General features: G+C 39.9%; 2 protein-coding genes across 7 annotated transcripts; one reads left to right on the forward strand and one right to left on the reverse strand.

The window, feature by feature from the left end:
- The first annotated feature begins 1895 nt into the window (after positions 1-1895).
- zgc:113184 (uncharacterized protein LOC553745 homolog) lies at positions 1896-8914 on the forward strand. 6 transcript variants are annotated; one of them, XM_034139168.1, is made up of 6 exons: positions 1896-1995; positions 4103-4196; positions 4608-4693; positions 5921-6049; positions 6890-7257; positions 8255-8537. In XM_034139168.1, exons 4-6 carry the CDS (start codon positions 5938-5940, stop codon positions 8408-8410), a joined length of 636 nt encoding a protein of 211 aa, XP_033995059.1. In that variant the 5' UTR covers positions 1896-1995; positions 4103-4196; positions 4608-4693; positions 5921-5937; the 3' UTR covers positions 8411-8537. The 6 variants fall into 6 exon arrangements, with proteins under 6 accessions (XP_033995059.1, XP_033995060.1, XP_033995063.1 ...); XM_034139169.1 differs by having other exon boundaries at positions 4612-4693; XM_034139172.1 differs by lacking the exon at positions 4103-4196 and having other exon boundaries at positions 8255-8914.
- Positions 8915-10203: 1289 nt separating this feature from the next.
- nab2 (NGFI-A binding protein 2 (EGR1 binding protein 2)) lies at positions 10204-18438 on the reverse strand. The gene is made up of 8 exons (XM_034139167.1): positions 18290-18438; positions 17999-18082; positions 16854-17750; positions 16475-16608; positions 15716-15767; positions 15424-15538; positions 15086-15271; positions 10204-13138 (listed from the first exon to the last, which is right to left on the reverse strand). Exons 3-8 carry the CDS (start codon positions 17739-17741, stop codon positions 13041-13043), a joined length of 1473 nt encoding a protein of 490 aa, XP_033995058.1. The 5' UTR covers positions 17742-17750; positions 17999-18082; positions 18290-18438; the 3' UTR covers positions 10204-13040.
- Between the last annotated feature and the right edge of the window lie 36 nt (positions 18439-18474).

The following is an 18474-nucleotide window of genomic DNA, read 5'->3' on the forward strand; positions in this document are numbered from 1 at the left end:
ATAACAAAAACAGGTGCAGTAGAAACAAAAGCAAACCTTTTTTTGGGCTGATAATATGGATGGAAATCTTTAACATAAAAAAAGGACATCAGGGTAACATTGTCCATCTACTTTGACGTTGGAGGAAAAAGTATCATGATGCAAACACAGTCACCTATTCCAATCTCAGTATTCGTGGACATTAAGCAATTCTATTGAGTAAACTTAATTTTTACTTGTGTAATTTCATTACTGTCAAATTTGTTGGAACAGCGCTTTTTAAAGAAAATGACCCAACCATAGAAAATAACCCTTAGAATATTTTTCAGAATACATTTTTAGTAATGTCCAAAAAACATTAAACACTTTCAAAAAAGCACAATTTTGAAAAATGTAGTAACATCAAGCGGTGGCATTGCAGATTGCAACTAAGTGAATACCTCTGCTCACCATTCTCTTAAGTTGTCTGAACCTATATTCAGGTACCAATTTCTCCAATTAAACAAAGATAAAACTGAGGTAATGGTTTTTGGAGCCAAGGCAGAACGTATAAAAGTTAGCGCTGAGCTTCAGTCTGCAATGTTCAAAACAACAGATAAAGCCAGAAATCTAGGTGTAGTCATGGACTCTGACCTGAGTTTCAACAGTCACATTAAAACAGTTACTAAATCAGCCTACTATCACCTAAAGAACATATCTAGGATTAAAAGACTAATGTCACAGCAGGATTTGGAAAAACGTGTCCATGCTTTTATCTTCAGTAGACTCGACTACTGTAATGGTGTCTTTACAGGTCTCACTAAAAAATCTATTAGAAAGCTGCAGCTAATTCAGAACGCCGCTGCTCGAGTCCTCACCAACACTAAGAAAGTGGATCACATCACTCCTGTTCTGAAGTCCTTACACTGGCTTCCTGTGTGTCAAAGAATAGATTTCAAAATATTGTTGCTGGTTTATAAAGCTTTGAATGGTTTAGGCCCAAAATACATGTCTGACCTACTGCTAAATTATGAACCATCCAGATCTCTCAGGTCTTCAGGGACTGGTCAGCTTTCTGTCCCCAGAGTCAGAACTAAACATGGAGAAGCAGCGTTCAGTTATTATGCTCCAAATATCTGGAACAAACTTCCAGAAACCTGCAGGTCCGCTGCAACTCTGACTACTTTTAAATCCAGGCTGAAGACTTTTCTTTTTGCCGCTGCTTTTAATTGAACTATTCACATCTTAAACTGCACTGTAACTTTTAACTTTTATCCATGTATTTTTTCTTTTAATGTTTATTTTATTATCTTTTCTTTTTAATGACTGATTTTAAATGCCATTTTCATAATGTCTTCCATTTTTGTAAAGCACTTTGAATTGCCTTGTGTTGAAAGGTGCTATATAAATAAACTTGCCTTGCCTTGCCTTGCCTTGCCTTACCATAACAAATGTCCTCTCTAAAACCAAAGTTTGGTTTGTCAGTAACTGCCTACCGTAGAAACATGGCGGTGCATCATTGCAAACTTCACTGACTTCCTATGTAGTTATAACATGGTCATTCTATGTTAAGAAAACCCAACAAAATGTTCTGGCAATTATACAACATTGACAACAAAGTTACACTTTACATAAATGTTTTCTATTTAACAATAATGTCTGCGAATAGATCCCCTAAATCTTAGACACTGCTCCTTTAATGAACATTCACAATACGTTTGCTAATGAAACACATGCTCTCACACATGTTTTTTCAATGTGTAAGGGTGCTTATCTTAAGTTATGAGTCATGACACATTAGTTGGGACTTTTGTATATCCACTTAAGTTTGTGTCTTTTATTTTGAAGGCAGTCAGGCAGGAAGTATGATTTTGGTAGGTTATTGTTGTTTGACGCAGGTGAACCGGTGAACTCCATAGAGTGAGCTCGTCAGACGTCATCATAGTAAAATGCGAATCTTGTCCAGTCCTGTCAGAGGGACTGGACTGCTGTGGTTGCGTCGGCACTTCCTGTTGGGAATGATCGATACTTTAAAGTGTAAGTAGCCTACATTTAACTCAAAAATATATGTATGATTCACACGGGAAATTATTCTCACATGATTTAAGTCTCACAGCAGGAAAAGAAGCTAAATGGAAAACGAATTTCGGTTTGAGTTCCTCATTTTTCCAGTGAAACTGAGTCAACCAGCTAAAGAGTGATTCTTCATGTCAACATCACAGAGACAATCACACAATGTTGCGATTGATAAAAGTTACTATTCTAACGTTAATATTCTGTTTATTGTTTTATGTCTTAGATACAACAACAAACAAAATAGGTTCAAGTTAAGTAACAGAGTGTTGGGGTAAAAAAAGGAAGGATACAACATCATTTTCATAAATGCTGCTGAAGCATTGCTCAGTCAGTGTCATGCACCCTTCTCCTCATGTTTGAAACGTTGTGTCAAACACAGTTGACTTTCTGGTCAAACTGTTGCATTGTGGAAGACTTGTGCTAAAATCAGTGGTGGATTGTAATAAAATACATATTGTACTTTTTACTCCACTACATTTATTTGACAGCTTTTGGTACTAGTTACTTTTTAAGTTTAGAATATTAGCTAATTCAGAATATAAATCAATTATTAAATAAACCTATATTACATATTTATTGGTTAAGATATCCAGCAGCCGTATATCAAGTTATTCAAATTAGCTCTACATTTACCAGTTGGGATAAAAACACATCAATATTAATAATGGTAACCCAGTAACTCAATAAATGTACAATTCTGAAATTGGACATTACGCATAATGAGTACTTTTCTTTTTGGTACTTTAAGTTTATTTTGATGCTGATACTTTTGTACTTTTACTTACATGTGTGTATAATTTTGAATGCAGGACTTTTACTTTTAACAAAGTACTTTTAAATGTAGTATTGCTACTTTTACTTAAAGGTGGGGTATGTAATTTATTTCAGAAACACTTTTTGTTATATTCCATGGAATGCTCTTAACATCCCGATAGCAATTAATATATTAAATGCTTTGACAATAAATACATAACATTTTTTCATCTGTGGAAGCCGTAGCGCTGTAAAAAGCACGACCAATCATTTTAGCTGGCCCGGCTAAAATAGCTGGATGGCCTACCTGCCTGTCAGCCTTCCATCTGTGCACAAATGTATCTCGTGCCCTCATTGGTCATGTGCACGTTCGTGGGTGTTGGAGGAGGGGCTCTGTAAGGAAGTGGCAGATTTTTTCCGGTTGTGTATTTTCAAATTCTAGCGATCTCGAGCCGGTTTCTCCAAAATTACCTACCCCACCTTTAAGTAACAAATCTGAGTACTTCTTCCACCACTGGCTAAAATACACTGTAACATAATACACAATATTATAACATTTACAAGGTATACTATTGTACTACTAACTGCTAATACATATATTTTACTTAAAAAAAGGTGGACTTTTTTGTGGACCTGCCTGTGGGCAGGCGGGGGAGAGTCTTCCTCACTATTTTCCGATGTTGTTGAACGACAGGGCGTTTACCCATCAGGGTTCCACCCACTGTACCCATAGAGTCCAGTAGAGGGCGGAGCCTGTGTAAGATATAACGGGGGGTTACGTATTGTAACCCTAGTTATATAAGCACAGGCGGAGCCCTCTACCTGGGGGCCCTGTCTTTCCTATGCCGCTCGCTGAAGAGGGTGTAGGATGACAGTCAGGAGGCGTGGCCGCCTTATATACTGTGGGCCTGCGCGCGCATTCAGGTAGGCTCGCCCCGATTGGCCGGCTACGTTTATGTATCTCAGTAGGTGAATGCTCGCATAGCATGGTTGAGAGTAGTACCCATAGAGTCCAGTAGAGGGCTCCGCCTGTGCTTATATAACTAGGGTTATAATACATAACCCCTCATTTGCATATAACAATGAAGCCTTTGAATATTTGAAAAGTTCACGAGTGCAGTAACTTGGATAGCAAGCAGGAAACACCTTTTCCATTCTGCGGAAAATACATTTTACCCTGTTGAACACATATTTTAAAATCTTGATAGCACATTGCTCTGCAGACTCTCATTTACAACAGTTTGAGTGAAGGCCGTAAAGATGTTTTGAGTCCAGATTTGCATACTGACACTGTCTATTTCCTTGAAAATACCAGGAAACCTGAAGGAGAAGGAGAAGGCTAATAACAACTTTATGAAAGGACAAGAAGCCCTGAATTCTAGGATCAGTGACATGTGAGCTTAAAAGAGGTAGGGTTATCAGTACTGATATACTGAGTCAGTGCATAAATCTTAATAAATTAAACAGTAGCAAAAAATAGAGCCTGACTCTTTCCTCTTGCTTATATATAATCTGCAGAGTCTGAGTGAAGGGGAGGTTCCCTTTTATATTTAAATGCTTACACTTCCCTATTTTCAAGAGCTACTTCCTTATGTTTAACATTTTCCAACACACTGTGTTGTTACATGAGTAAAGCATACTTTCCATTGGTCTGCTCGGGGAGAAACAGACTTGTCATTCACTCACTGTGGTTGGTAAGACTTCATCTGGTAAATAGATTTCACTGTCAGAAAGTTGTTGTTTTTGTGGTGCTCTACACATTTCTAGATTTCAGTCTAGATTTGCATACTGAGACAGTGTCTCTTGCCTTGACAAATAAGGAAGCCTGTTGCAGGAGGAGGCTGAAAAACAACTGTCATCAAATGACAAGGAGTCCTGGATTCAGTGACCGATTAGTTCATAAGGGGTAAGTTCAGTTTCAGTACTATGCAAGACAGTGCAATGTATTTTAAAAGTATGAGTTTAATCACTGCACAGAGGCAGAAAAGGTGTTATGGTTTCAAAAGGTCTTATGAAAGATTTGTGTTTGTTGTATATTACACATATGGTACTAATCATCCAGGATCAACATTTCTACGGAGAAGATTTTAAAGCACATACAGCTTTTTCTATTACAATAGGACAATCCTGACATATTTATGTACGTATGCAATTTGTCACTAAAGATTTGTAGTGTTTTTGTGCAATGCCCTCAGTAATTTTACAAGTTGGATATCGTCATATTTCACGTATAATGGTAGACTGATTTCTAGCTAATTTAAGAAAAACAATAGCTACTTAACATGCATAATGAAGGTGCTTTTATACAAGGCACAAGGGGTCACTAAATATTTGATGCTTACAAGCCAAAATAAGATAATAATAATATTTTTTCGTCCTGACATTAACGGGCCGTCTCCACGGCAGCGTTAAAAAAATCTTGGAGGTGGGCGTATCTGAGGCTTGGGGATTTTTTTGCGATCAACCAATCACATGAATCTCCCGCCCGCGACATATGAAGCCAAAAAGCCCGAAGTAAACTGGATATAAACTCCCCAAAACAGGCGAAAACATACCACTGTCTCTGCCACCTCCCTCCATGCCTGGCTCCTCCGGTTTATATCCCGGTAGGTCTGGTCATAAAGCACCGGGTGATTGATTCGCTACCGCTAATTTCTCCTCCATGTTTTGGAATATGAGGAAATGACCTGCGGTCTGTCTCTCCCAGCATACACGCCGTTTGATTGGCTAGAGCTTGAACTGTCAGATTTGCGTACACGGGATTTGATTGGCTGACGCTTCCTCCTCAGCTTCAAAAGTTGAACATTGTTCAACTTTGGATCTTGAAAATCCTGAGAATCTCCGCTCGCCTGCCCACAATGCATTTCGGCGAAAGCGAAAAAAAGTGACGTCACCCCATTCAAAGTGAATGGGCAGAAGCGTTTCAAGATTTTTTAACGCTGCCGTGGAGACGGCCCGTAACACTTAGCTCAAAGCTCTACTATATCTGAGTACTGCCAAGGAGCTAGCATGACTGATGACTCTTAATATTTTTCCTAATAAGTAACACATCTGTATTTGCTAAGTATATATATACAAGATTTTAGAATTTAGATATAGATACATTTTATTTCCATTTTTGTAACATCTGCAGATCCATGAGCTGGTGAGATGGAGGAAGCTTACAGTGAACTGTACCAGCAGTTTCTCCACCTGAGGTCGCTTTGCCTGAGACAGGCAGCTCTGCTACATCAACTCACAACAGCATTGCAGAAACAGCCAGGTCCTTTTAAAGCCTAATTTATTTCAAATGCTCATAATCATATCTTAGCTGTCATTCATGGTGCCAGGCATAATCTGTTGTTTTCAAGTGAGTCTGTGAGTCTGTTTGAGTTATTTAGTCAAAGTCAATGAATCCCCTACATAAAAGGCAGCTGACAACACTCAGGTTTGGAGACACAGACAGGGGTACCAGCATGAAAGCTAATTGACGTACTGTTATGGAAGAGGACATAGGCAAAACATATTTTAGAAACCTAAAGGAAAAAAGAACAACAAAAAAAGAAGTAAATAACCATAATCAGTTTTATTACCAACTACAGTAGGTTTACACATACAGTACGGGAATTTGATTTGGTATAAGTGGTGCATACAGAGACACAGAAAGTAGAATACGTAACCAAATGAAAAATTAAATAAAATGTTTTACAATTATGAAAGCTAAGACTATTGCAACAAATGAAAATAAAGACAATATTTACACAAAATATAGTTATGTAGAATTCTGAGTGCAGTAAAATGTAACAAAATAAGATTTTACTGCATTTAATTTGTTTGTGTTACACACAGTAGCGCAAATAAACTAGCAACCCCCAAGTTCTGCAAGGTAATATTATGATTTTTGTCAGAGGAATCTTTGTTGAGAGGATAGATGGAGGCGACCACTCTTGCTGCTGCCCCAGTCCACAGCAGTACATTGCTTTATTTTAGGAGCAGTAACTTCTGTTGTTTTTTCCAAACTTTGGGCTCGCTGACCACTATTTATACACTGGCTATAAATAAACACTTTAAACAAACCAACTTTAAAACTATCCTTTTAACATCTAAACCTCTTTGTCTGCAGGTGCCGCTGTTTCTAATGGAGAGTTGGGTGATTTGATGTCCATCCCTGTCCAGTGTACCCAAGAAATCCCTGTATATTTCCACGAAAAGCATCAAACTTCCAAATCATGCAACCCTGCAGCACATTGTGGCGTTGTTGGCCTCTCTAAAAACGTGGGGACCTTTTACGATGTCCTAGCTGAAGATATATCTAAGCTCAATGTGGATGTGCCTCATCAGACGGGAAAGGCAGATGGGAAGTCTGAGCAAATGGTTGCACCCCTGTTAAGCTTTGACATCCCGAGATTGCAAGGAGCCTGTCCTCATGTCTCAAATGATGCGGGGCACACAGATAATCGTGTTGGAGACAGGACAATGCACACAGTGGGGGTAGGTCTCTTCACTGGACAACAATCCCACCTGTATTGGCCCAGGGTCCTCAAACCTGGCATTGGATTTTTAGCATGTTCTTCCTCAAAAATGTCCATTAGTGATGTGTCGGTCGCGAACGAGCCGGCTCAAAGAGCCGGCTCTTTTAAGTGAACGACGGGAGCCGGCTCCCGCCCGCGAACGAGCCGTTTTTTTTATTTTTGTTAAGTAATACAAGACAGAATGATATGATGATCTCCGCGCTACAGCTGCTCCGTGCGTGCATGCATGCAGTGACATGTAATATCCAAGGATTAGAGACTGTTGGATGCTGCTGTTTTGAGCATTGCAATACATTTATTTGTATTATGTTTTTTTATGATTAGAGACGGTTGGATGCTGCTGTACTGAGCATTGCAATATATTTATTTTCACTATGTTATTTATTTATGATTATCCTTGGGCTCAGCAAAGATTTGATGTCAGCTGTTGCTGTCTTTTTTTCTATAGTTAATACTGAAATAGAGCCCTGCTGTTTTGTCAGGGCCTTTTCTTTAAATATAATTTTAAAATGTCGATACAGTAGCCCCTTTTTTTAAATGTCTATGCTTAAGTTTTTATAGGTGTTGCTATCTGCTTTGTGTAGCGTGGTTCTACAAGCAAGTCTGTGCATTCATTGGGTGGTATCAGAGAGATACAAGGGTCTGTAAATGCAATGAAAACAATTGGCCACAGCAAATAATTGATATTAAACATGTAATTTTTACTTTTGAATACTTCAGTACAAAGGATGTATTGAATAATTTAAGTGATATGTGTACACATATAAATCATTAGTCAAAACAGGGCTACATTTGATTGAATTATAAAAGGTATAATATGTGGTAAACTGAAGAGCCGTTTGGGAGCCGAAAGAGCCGGCTCTTCTTGGTGAGCCGAGCCAAATGATCCGGCTCACCAAGAAGAGCCGGAATTCCCATCACTAATGTCCATGTCTTGTCCTCTGTGTTTGTGTCAGATGCCCGCGACAGGAGGCCCCTCCTTGTTTGGAGACATGCTGATGTCAGACGTGGTGCTGCAGTCTCATGTTTGTGAGTTCTGCCAGGCGGTTTTCCCCGGGGACACAGCCACCAGAGGAGAGTTCCTACGCCATCTGTACACCCACGTCACCTAGACTCAACTGATCTGTCTTCTCTTCATGACATGAGTGTGTCTTTATCATTCAGCAACAAGAGTGACGCCAGTGCCAACGTGCCTGCTTTCTTTCACATAGCCAACAAAAGTCTCCAGTGGTTCCAAAAGAAAATGAGACTACTTCTACTTTGATTTCCAAGATTCACGTTTTCTTGATGAGTGTATGTTTCAAGTCTTCTTCAATATGTTGATTTTGTAAACAGGTGCCAATATCAAGGCTTCAGATTGAGTCCACTTTTTACATTACCCTACAATGCAGTGTTTAAATGATAAGCTAGGTAGCCAGAAATACAATGCAAACTCGTGAAACTTCCATTCCTACTTTGGTGAATTACAATGTTTGGATAATAGAAACATTGCTCTACATAATGAGATTAATAGATATTACATGTGTTTGAAGACCATATAGATCCTGATGGCTTACACAGCCTTTAAAGGGAAATAAATCTCTGAAATAAATGGTGATTTGTAATGTTCAGGCAAATTGGCGTTCTTTCCTCTTTTCAATCTGAAACCCTAATATTACTGTAGCTCTTGGACATAAACAAAATGGAGCACCAAAGTCATTTTGGCTTGGATATTGTGTCTAATTAAAAATATGTTTAACAAAGGTAGTTTTGGAAAGAGAGACACTATTTGGGGTTTATGATCTTAAGTAACTGTTTGAAAAGGAGATTATATCTGTTTTGAAGACAGAAAATCTTTCTTTCCACATGTTGGAGCATCTACTGCCACGTTTCTTACATCATCATCGTCTCAAATTGCTGTTGTTGCTAACCTGTTATGAAATGGTTGGGACTGGGTTCAGTACTCACTGACCAGTGATTATTGTACACTTATGTAACTGTACATTAGTTTACCTTGGTTTAAGATGACATTTTCTACATTTTTATTATAATAACTAAATGTTGTAAGAGAATAGCCATCTCCAAATTGATGTAAAAAAATCATGTCAGTATGTACGTTGGTTGATCTTTACATTTGCAGTTCCACTTTATATGAAGTGGCTTGAAGAAAACAATAATAAATAATTAAATCCGAAGAAATTTATTATTCAAAACCTTTTGTTACAAGATTTTCAAATTTGCTACAAGGCTTTGCAGGCACTCTTAGCTTTTTCAAATATCCTTATTAATATTGCCCATATTTGCATGCAATGGGGGAATTTGAATGCTCATCTGGAAGATCCTAAAATATTCAAGATGTGTAAGCAGATGATAAACCTACTAATTTCATTAATATCCTTCCTGACGCTTTTCAAGTGTTTGCTGTGAGGCATTCAACTGATAATCTGTCTGCTGCTCTGCTGTGTTACTGAAGAAAGAGCATGGGCTAAGAATAGACTCAAAGATTAAACTGCCTGATAATTGTTGCTGACGGCTGATTGATGATGACGGCTGCATTCATCTGCTGCGCATTTACTGTGGCTCACATAATCAGAGGAAAGTATCATTTGTCTAGTCTAATCAAATATAAAAAGCAATTTATTTTGCATGAACTTCACCTTTAACATCTGAACAGGGTGTATGTGACATTGGTCTATTGATGGAGGACTTGTAATTAAATAAGACTCTACAGTCTACAGTAGCCTACTGAAACACTGTACAGAACTGTAAGTCTGGGGCGTGTGGTGCAGTGGGTTGTGTGTTGGTTTTTGGATCAGGTGGTCACAGGTTCAAACCCCACTGCAATCAGCATGTCATTGTGTCCCTGGGCAAGACACTTCACCTCAAATTGCTCCTGTGGGGGTTGGCCACAGTATTGAGTATGTAAGTCGCTTTGGATAAAAGCGTCTAACAAGTGACATGTAATGTAATGTCTATAGCCATGCTCAGCGGTGCTTCAGACTAGCATGTTAGCATGTGGATATTTAGAAATAATTATAGAAGTTATTATGTTTACCATTGAAGTTTAGCGTTTTAGTATTCTTACAGTTGCTGGTTATGATAGGCATGTTGTATGTTTTGCAGGTTTATGGTCATTAACCAAACAATTTGGTAAACAGAAATGTTGACCTGGTGGTCGCGCCATATTTCTTCAGTCAAAGGATCAGTTTTTTCACCAATGATCCTCTCTAGATTCTGTACCTAATGCTGACCTATTGTGATTGTGTTTACTGTGTTTACAAAAAGAGTCCATATCATAAGTGAAAAAGTACAGAAAGCTTCTTGTATATGAGTTGTGATGCGTTTTTCGACATAAAGGCCACGAAAGTTGAATGTTGAGCTCATAACAGGTTACAGGGGCCCTATCAAGCTTTAGGGGGTTTCCCTTTCCTGTTGTGTGTTGTATACGTTTTTGTGCTTAAATCCCAAAGTTCACGTCAGAGGGAGTTTCCCTCGGACATACTCCCCTCCTGCATTAAATGCCTCCATTGGACGCTTTTGTTTACGTCCGGGACATAGTTACATCACTACGTAACACTCACCCTTCTATTGGCTAGTGCTCCAACACATTGAATTTGATAGGCTAAGGGGCGGGACATCTCTAAGCGGTTGACCAATGACAACTGAGCCGGCCAACTAACCAATCGGAGTAGTCTGGTTTCAGACAGAGGGTGAAAAGAGGTGCTCCAGCACAGGCAGTATGAGAAAATTAAAGACCTTTTTGAACATTAAAGCTTCCAAACATGTTGAGTAGAGGCACTAAATATGAACCAGAAAATGAGCAAAACAGGGCCACTTTAAAATATTGTATTCTTAGTTGTATAGAGTTTTTATTTGTAACGGTCAGATAAAAACTATACAACTAGTAGTTGTCCGTTGTCTCGTCATGGCAATAAATGAATTGTTGGGAAGTTTTAGTCTAGACCAAAGTACTAAATTATTTGAGGTAGTATGATGTTTGTTTGTCTTTATCTTCTCTGTCTGATAATAGAGAGAGTTGCTGTGTGTTTGTGTGAATGAGCGCTGATTACATTGGTGGTACAGGTGAGTCATGCCAGCATCCAAGCTCAGTGCAGAGAGTCAGTGCAACAAACAATACGACTGCAGAGGTGTCGCTGGCTGTGTGACGCAGCTCCCGCAGCCCTTTTCTTACACACATCAGAAAAGCCAAGAAGATATTATTTATTGTGGAAACCAACACGCTTTAAGCAATAAAATAACATTTATTGAGATGTAACAAAATAAATAATCTGTTTTGCAACATAATAAACTGAGGAGGTTATCAATGCTCAAATGACAGGCAGGTGTAACTGATGCACAGAAAGCTACCTCACTGACATACTCTGTGATTAAGCATACAAAAAGTCATTATTAGCATTACATTAAGTCTGAAAACACTTACACTTTAATCAGGGTCAAATAGGCTGGCATAACTTGAAGCAGTTGCTGTATCGAGAGTCAAGCAAATGTCTTTCTGTAAACCTCTGCATGGGTTTTTATTTTTCTAAAGCTTAGAAAGTAAACCATTAGTTAACTTAATATCTAAGACTACAGAAATCATCAGAAAAACATGCAGCCATATTGTCTGTTTCCGCCACGCCTAAATAAAACTGCATTAAACATTTACACTAATCACCTCTCTTTTATTTTTAAATGCTGTGGTTTTGTTTTTTTATCCTTTAAATCTTGCAATGTAGTTTTGAATGCAGTGTCCTCACAGGCTGTAAAATGGCACCTATTGGGAACACCATTCAAGTAAGAGGAGGGGGAAAAGCAGCATCCTCCCTGCTCTGGAGCAAGAGCCTGTAACCTGATGTGTAGAGAGGCAACTAAAATGTTAACTATCAGCTGAAAATAAAATAAAAAAACATTGGTGTTCTTACGAAATTTTGACCAGCTTTTGAAAGGTTTTCTGGGGGGCATTCTCACAGAATTTAAGAAAATGAAAAATATGGAAAATCATCTCTTACAAAACACCATATCAGCTGCTTGTGCAAAATACCATTACATAAAGATGTGAAGGAGAGGATGATGAAGACCTGCGGCTTTGTATCTAATAAACCACAACCCATTTGTTTAGATCATATGGGCGATTGGATGATGCAGCGAAAAACAAAAGGCCTCTGAACCTAACGGCGATTTGAGTGAACACACGGCTGAGTATTACCATCTTTGAATCCTAAACAATGCACATACATCAAAAACTAAAATATCACATTTTTTCCTGAGGGTGAGGAGCTGCTTATACTCTTTTTTAGCCTGTTACTTGCTATAAAAGTCAATACAAGTCTACCTACAGTATGACACCAGATTCCCTTAACATAACTAGTATGTTACTGGATGAAGGTAAGAGACTCTATTTCCAAAGTTACAGTGCCCTCTACTGTGTAGAGCCCATTTAATTTAAAACCTGCCGCACTGTCAACACATGGCACTTCTTACAATAAAAACTGACCTGAAAACTAGATTTATTTTCTTAATCATGTTTTTTCTCCATATAAAAACATTGAATTTTCCCACTTTCTGTGTCTCCCCTTCATATTTAGTGATTATAAAGTCAAAATGGAATATTTTTCAGTGTTTAGAAGTCACTCCACATTTATGGTATCATTCCTTAATTCAGATAATTACTGTAGTCTTCTTCCCATCAGATGTCAGTGTCAGTAGCAGCCTGTAAAACGGACAGAGTTCAGTGGCAGGCCGGAGGAAAAAAGCTGAGTTTTTTCATTTTCCCCGGTGACTAGACTCGTCTTTGGTGATGCAAGGGCTGCTGCTCCTGCACGTTGTTATCGAGCTCCGCCTCTCCACTTTACCGTCATGATCTGTGGAGTAAGGTCAAATTTGTAATTTGTGCTTTGAGTGATATATGAACAGCACAGTTTGACAATGCCCGGACAGCCAGTTATTATAAAACTGAGGTTATACTGTACACAAGCTCAGTCATATTACTCAAGATGCAACAAGTGTTTCAAGACCTCTGAATAATAGTTTGGGGAATTCACTGAGAAACTCTCCCACATGCACTGAACTCATCATGGTTTATGACAAACCCAAGCTGGTGAATAACAAAAGGTCTACAGCAGGGGTGCCCACACTTTTTCAGCTTGGGAGCTACTTTTAAAATGACCAAGCCCAATGAACCAAAGTTGATTTGTATTTTCTGATGTGCATTAATTAGCTTGCAAGAGAAGTAGTACATGTAAATACCACTTAACTTGTTTCCCAAGTCAATGAAAATTAATTAATTAATTTGCTAATTAAGAAGACCTCTATGTCCATACAGCAAGCAGTAATAAAATAACTGATGAAGAACAGATGCAATAAAAAAAACGATAGCACGTAATCAGAAATATGAAGGAAGATCAGTTATGAGAGAGACATGCGAAGGAAACTTGGATCAGAGAGACAGAAAAAAGAAGAACCAAGACGAGGGAGATCGACGTCAGAGATGAAACATATGTCATTTTTTGTTATTTCCGCAGTCCCTTTGGTAGTGGGAGAAGCTGTATAAAAAAGACTGTGCCATTTCTCTGCCCACAGGTTTTATTTTTGTACACTGTCGCTTGGTGAGTCAATGCAACGCCCCTCCAATTACCTCCCACTCCTTCGCCCCCACGCCCCATCCATCCCGCCCTTCAGCCCACGCTCCTAACACACTCTGACGTCAGCTGCTGCTGAGAGGGGGGGTCCGATTCTGCCGCCCACAGAGTACTTCCTCCCTACCCTCCCTGCCCGCCCCCTCATGTCTTTGCTGGCTTCCTTCTCCTCGCTTCATCTCTTCGACACAGAACGGCTGACTTGCCCAGATCACTTGCTTTTCTTGTGAGAATCTGTGATGCGTCAGAAAATTGCTACAGTAACAGGGTATGGAAGAAGTGCTAAAACAGTGTAACACCACCCATCCTCTCTCGCTCTCTACCCTCCTTCTCTCACTCCTTTCCTCTCCATATATCACTCAACACCTCCCTCTGTTTCCCCTTCTAACTTCTATCCTCTCTAATTTACAGACTGCTGAAGTTCAGCTGCGCATGGTGGGAGGCGTCACCTCAGAGAGATTGTGACTCACTACAGATCAAGCTGTAGAGCTATAAAATATTCATTGTTAGCAAAGGTTAGGAAGACTCTGTCTGTCATTTTCTATTCAACCCCATGTGTCAACTGGCTCGCTTTTAATTCCCCCACTTTCCAACTTTAACTAATAGTTTCATATTTCATATTGCTTTTGCACAGACAGTTAGAACATTGATGCCACTCTCATGTCTGTTAAATATGAGCCAGCAGCCGGTTAGTGTAATACCAGCTGCTGGCTGAACCTATATTTATTTGCAGTTCAAATATGAAAGCAGTGTTGATCTTATCATCTAAATCTCTACCAGAAAGCAAAGAAGTGTATTCCCCATAATATCAAACTATTTTTTTTTAACATAGTTGGACAAGCATTGCAAAAAGACCTTGTTCATTATTAAGCATATATTATTGTTAATGAAACTGAACCGATAAGTCGACTAATGGGATACTTTTTGATAACTATTTTGTCAATCGATAACATTTTTTTTTAAGCAAGAGCCTCGAACTATGAAGATTTCCTGCTTTTTTCTGTATTTACATCATATTGAACTGAATATCTTGGGCAAAAAATGACATTTAAAGACACCATCTTGGACAATTTATAGACAAAACAATATATTGAAAAAATTGAAAACAATTGCTGTATTACTCAAACTTAAAAGTTGCAGCACTAATAGTTAAGTCATTGTTGGAAAAGTCACCTGTACAGTGAGTTCGTTCTGACGCTAGGTTGATCTTGCCGGCCCGATCATGTGAGACCATCCGAGCCAATCGCAGCCCTTCGTCCATTAGCGTTTGCTGTATGAGATGGCGACTCCAGTTGGCAGGGTTGGACGTGTCGGTGTGGGGACGGGGGGATGGAGATTGGTTGCACTGTGAGCCGATGTCTAACAGGACACACAGATTTGGGTGTAAATGCTGTCTACAAATACGATAAATTATTATAGAAATAAATATGAAGAATGTCTGGAGTTAAAGATCAGCTGATTAAATTATGACCCGTTTACATATCTTAATGATTTAGATAAGGAGTGTTTACCATGTGATACACTGTCGAGGCTTTCTGCAGATAAGCTGTCATCATCTGCCCTCTGGGTCAAGCCCTCGGAGCTCTCCACTCCGAGAAGTGAGGACACACTCTCAGGCACAATTACCTAAAACACATCACTGACAATTTAGTGCTCATATCCCACTTCAAATGACTGACTTGTAACCTGAACTTTGGCTACGTTTAGCCACAGGGTCGTTTGTTAGAAACACACATTAATCTATTGGAAGTCACTATGTCACTGAGTATTGTTAATGGCAGCCGTGCTTCTATGAAAACTCACCTCATGTCTCGCTCTCTTCTGGCACAGTAGGCTGTTCTCATCTGCATTTGTCCTGCAGGAGAAACACAGTGAAATGAAATTAAGAGTTTGTTTGTGACCTCAGCTACAAGAAATGTCATTAACACATTATTTTCACAGATCTTTCACCTTCTTCGGCAGGTGAATGATGAAGACGATTTAGGTTTTTACTTTTGTAAATCACGACAATGTGTTTGTCAAGTTGCGGCAAGACCTTTTTTAACTGGACTTGGGGGGATGATATCAAATATATATTTGTATATTGGTCAAAATATTAGAATTTTTAAATATCGTTGTTTCAATGATATCTGGAATTATGACACTGATAAACAAGGGAATTTGAAACTCTCATTAAAGCTTATATTTTATAGCAATATAGTATGCAAGGTAAAACACACAATGGGGATTTCTGTTTTCCTGTGTGGCCCCAATTTTGCTCATCATTCTTACACCACAGAGTTTGGACTTTAATTCCCCATGTGTTCTGAACCATGTTTATTAAGAAAATAAATGCACCGGTAGGACTATGACTCATAAGTGAGTTTTTCTGCTATGATTTCCTTTATTTCCCATATGACTGATTACAACAAAATGCTACTCAACCATGAATTTATTTTCAGAGTTTCCATGTTCTGGATTGAAATTAAATCTATATTCCAGATTTTTTTCTCGAGGTGTGAGGTGTGTTGGTTACTGGCTGCTGGTGAACAGATTACTGTTCTCTCCAGGCAGCGTCCCTACCTTGCATGCTTTAGTGTGGAGGTGTAGGCACATTTTCTCGCCACCTGCCGAGCCAAAGAAAAGAGCTCCACCCGTCTCAGCAAAAGGGCATTGTCGCGCATACAGAACTGGGCAGCAGCTTCGTTGATGATCAACTGAGGAGGAAAAGCACTGAGTGAAGGAGGGAAAGGGCTTTAAAGATATAATGCAGACAATACATACATTGATTACTTTGTGTATACAAATGTATAAATAGCTGCACTCTGGATTTTGAACTTTTATTTTTGAAATGGATTCATTGTCTGGGTGATATTTTATGCAAAATGTTCACTTATACATGTTCCAAACTCTTCTATCTCCCTATGTTTAACAATGTCATCTTTGTCGCTGGTGCTTTTACCTCATGATGTGTGAGCTGCTTCCCTTCTCTCCGCTTTGAGTCAAAACGTCCATAAATGAGACTGTACTTCCTGATCTCTTCTTCTTTGTTAACATCTTGGGAACCCATTTTGAAGATGTGTCCCACAGTCTTTGCCATCTTCTTGTTCATCCTTAGAAGAGTCTTCACCTCTGCAGCATCTGACCTGGGCAGGGTCCTGAGGAGCCTGTCAACGCTCTCCACCACCGCCCTTGCCGTCTCCCCGTCCAGCTGTCCTCCGGGCCAGGCGGACAGTGCAGAGGGGCCTGGAGAAGAAGAGGGACCAGGAGGACATGTTGACATCAGTGGTGGGCTGGGAGACTCATCCTCGAGTCCAGATGAGAGATTGCAGTTCCCATCGGGCTCTGGGGTGAGCCAGTGTGGGTCCATGGGGGACAGTTTTTCCCTGTAGTGTGAGTCTGGTGGCTGTGGGGATGCCTGGGAGCAAGGGCTTCTGGGACTCCCACTGTGCATCGGAGTAAGACACGCCCGATCTTCCCTTTCACAGGGGGACCCAGGCTGCCCGTTGCTCAGAGACTTCCTGGGCCCGCCTGCCGATCCACCAGAGCCTGTGCCGTCCACTTTGAACAGTGGGATGCCCCCCAGAGGACCGTTGGAGACGGGCTGGCTGAAGAGGGCAGGGTTGGACGCCCAGTCTCTGAGGGCCTTCTGGAGCCTACGCACATGCAGTGGCTTGGTGGCCATGCCAACTAGAGCCATGATCTCCAGAAACTCCTCCTCTGCTGCCTCACAGAGCTGCTGCACGTCATCACCACCCTGCTGAATGAAGGTTTCATAATAGGCCAGCAGGTTGGCCCTCTGGAGGACCCGATACAGCTGCAACTCCCCAAGTGTGCGAGGCAGAGACATGGCACACAGCTGTGGAAAGTTTAGGCAGAGGAAGACATGAACCTGCAGGTTTAGACATCTTGTTGTATTTTGTCATCTGAACTGCACCTCTTCTATCATGATAAAGCATTTATAAAAAATACATGAATATAAAAAGTTGATGCATGCTTTGGAATAGTTTCTTACATATGCAAACCATGTTCAACTTTCTTTCTTTTTTAATTATTTTTTCTTTTAGCCCTTATATGATTGATGGTGTACAGAAAATGCTCTCTTACCTTATTCAGGTCAGACCGATGTGCAGACAGTTTTTACAGAATGGTGTCTCTCCAAGGTCGGTAGGCTACTCCCGGAGTGAGTGACTAAAAAAGAAATAAAAACTAATGTCAATGAGACATGGCTGCACATTAGATAAAACGCAGGTTACATTTAGAATAGCGTACAAAACAAAGTATTAACACTTGGATTATTGGCTGCACATTAGATAAAACCATCGAGTATTCCTCAGCCAGATGTTCGTAGAAAACACCCTAAAACACATCGCAGTTTTTATCCTATAAGTTTCTTACCCTGTTACCTATCGCCGAAAGCTTCCCCAGCTCAGATTGGCGTAGTAAATCCCCTTTGCGTATCGTAGCTCGTCTGAAATCACTGGCAGAAATCCTCCTCCGGCGCAGCGTATTGGTTGCTGGCTGCCCTGTCTGTGTGGGCTGGAGAATGACGGGGGCGGACTGCAGCACGCCATCTGACCGAA

The sequence above is a fragment of the Trematomus bernacchii genome, unplaced genomic scaffold (assembly GCF_902827165.1).
Source record: "Trematomus bernacchii unplaced genomic scaffold, fTreBer1.1, whole genome shotgun sequence".
Lineage (NCBI taxonomy): Eukaryota > Metazoa > Chordata > Actinopteri > Perciformes > Nototheniidae > Trematomus > Trematomus bernacchii.

Coding starts and splice junctions, on each gene's coding strand:
- zgc:113184 (XM_034139172.1), top strand. CDS start 5,938: ATGGAGGAAGCTTACAGTGAACTGTACCAGCAGTTTCTCCACCTGAGG. Junction 6,050..6,889: donor AGCATTGCAGAAACAGCCAG/GTCCTTTTAAAG, acceptor CTTTGTCTGCAG/GTGCCGCTGTTTCTAATGGA. Junction 7,258..8,254: donor GGACAATGCACACAGTGGGG/GTAGGTCTCTTC, acceptor TGTTTGTGTCAG/ATGCCCGCGACAGGAGGCCC.
- nab2 (XM_034139167.1), bottom strand. CDS start 17,741: ATGTCTCTGCCTCGCACACTTGGGGAGTTGCAGCTGTATCGGGTCCTC. Junction 15,539..15,715: donor AGAAGAGAGCGAGACATGAG/GTGAGTTTTCAT, acceptor GATGTGTTTTAG/GTAATTGTGCCTGAGAGTGT. Junction 15,272..15,423: donor CCTCGACAGTGTATCACATG/GTAAACACTCCT, acceptor GTGTCCTGTTAG/ACATCGGCTCACAGTGCAAC.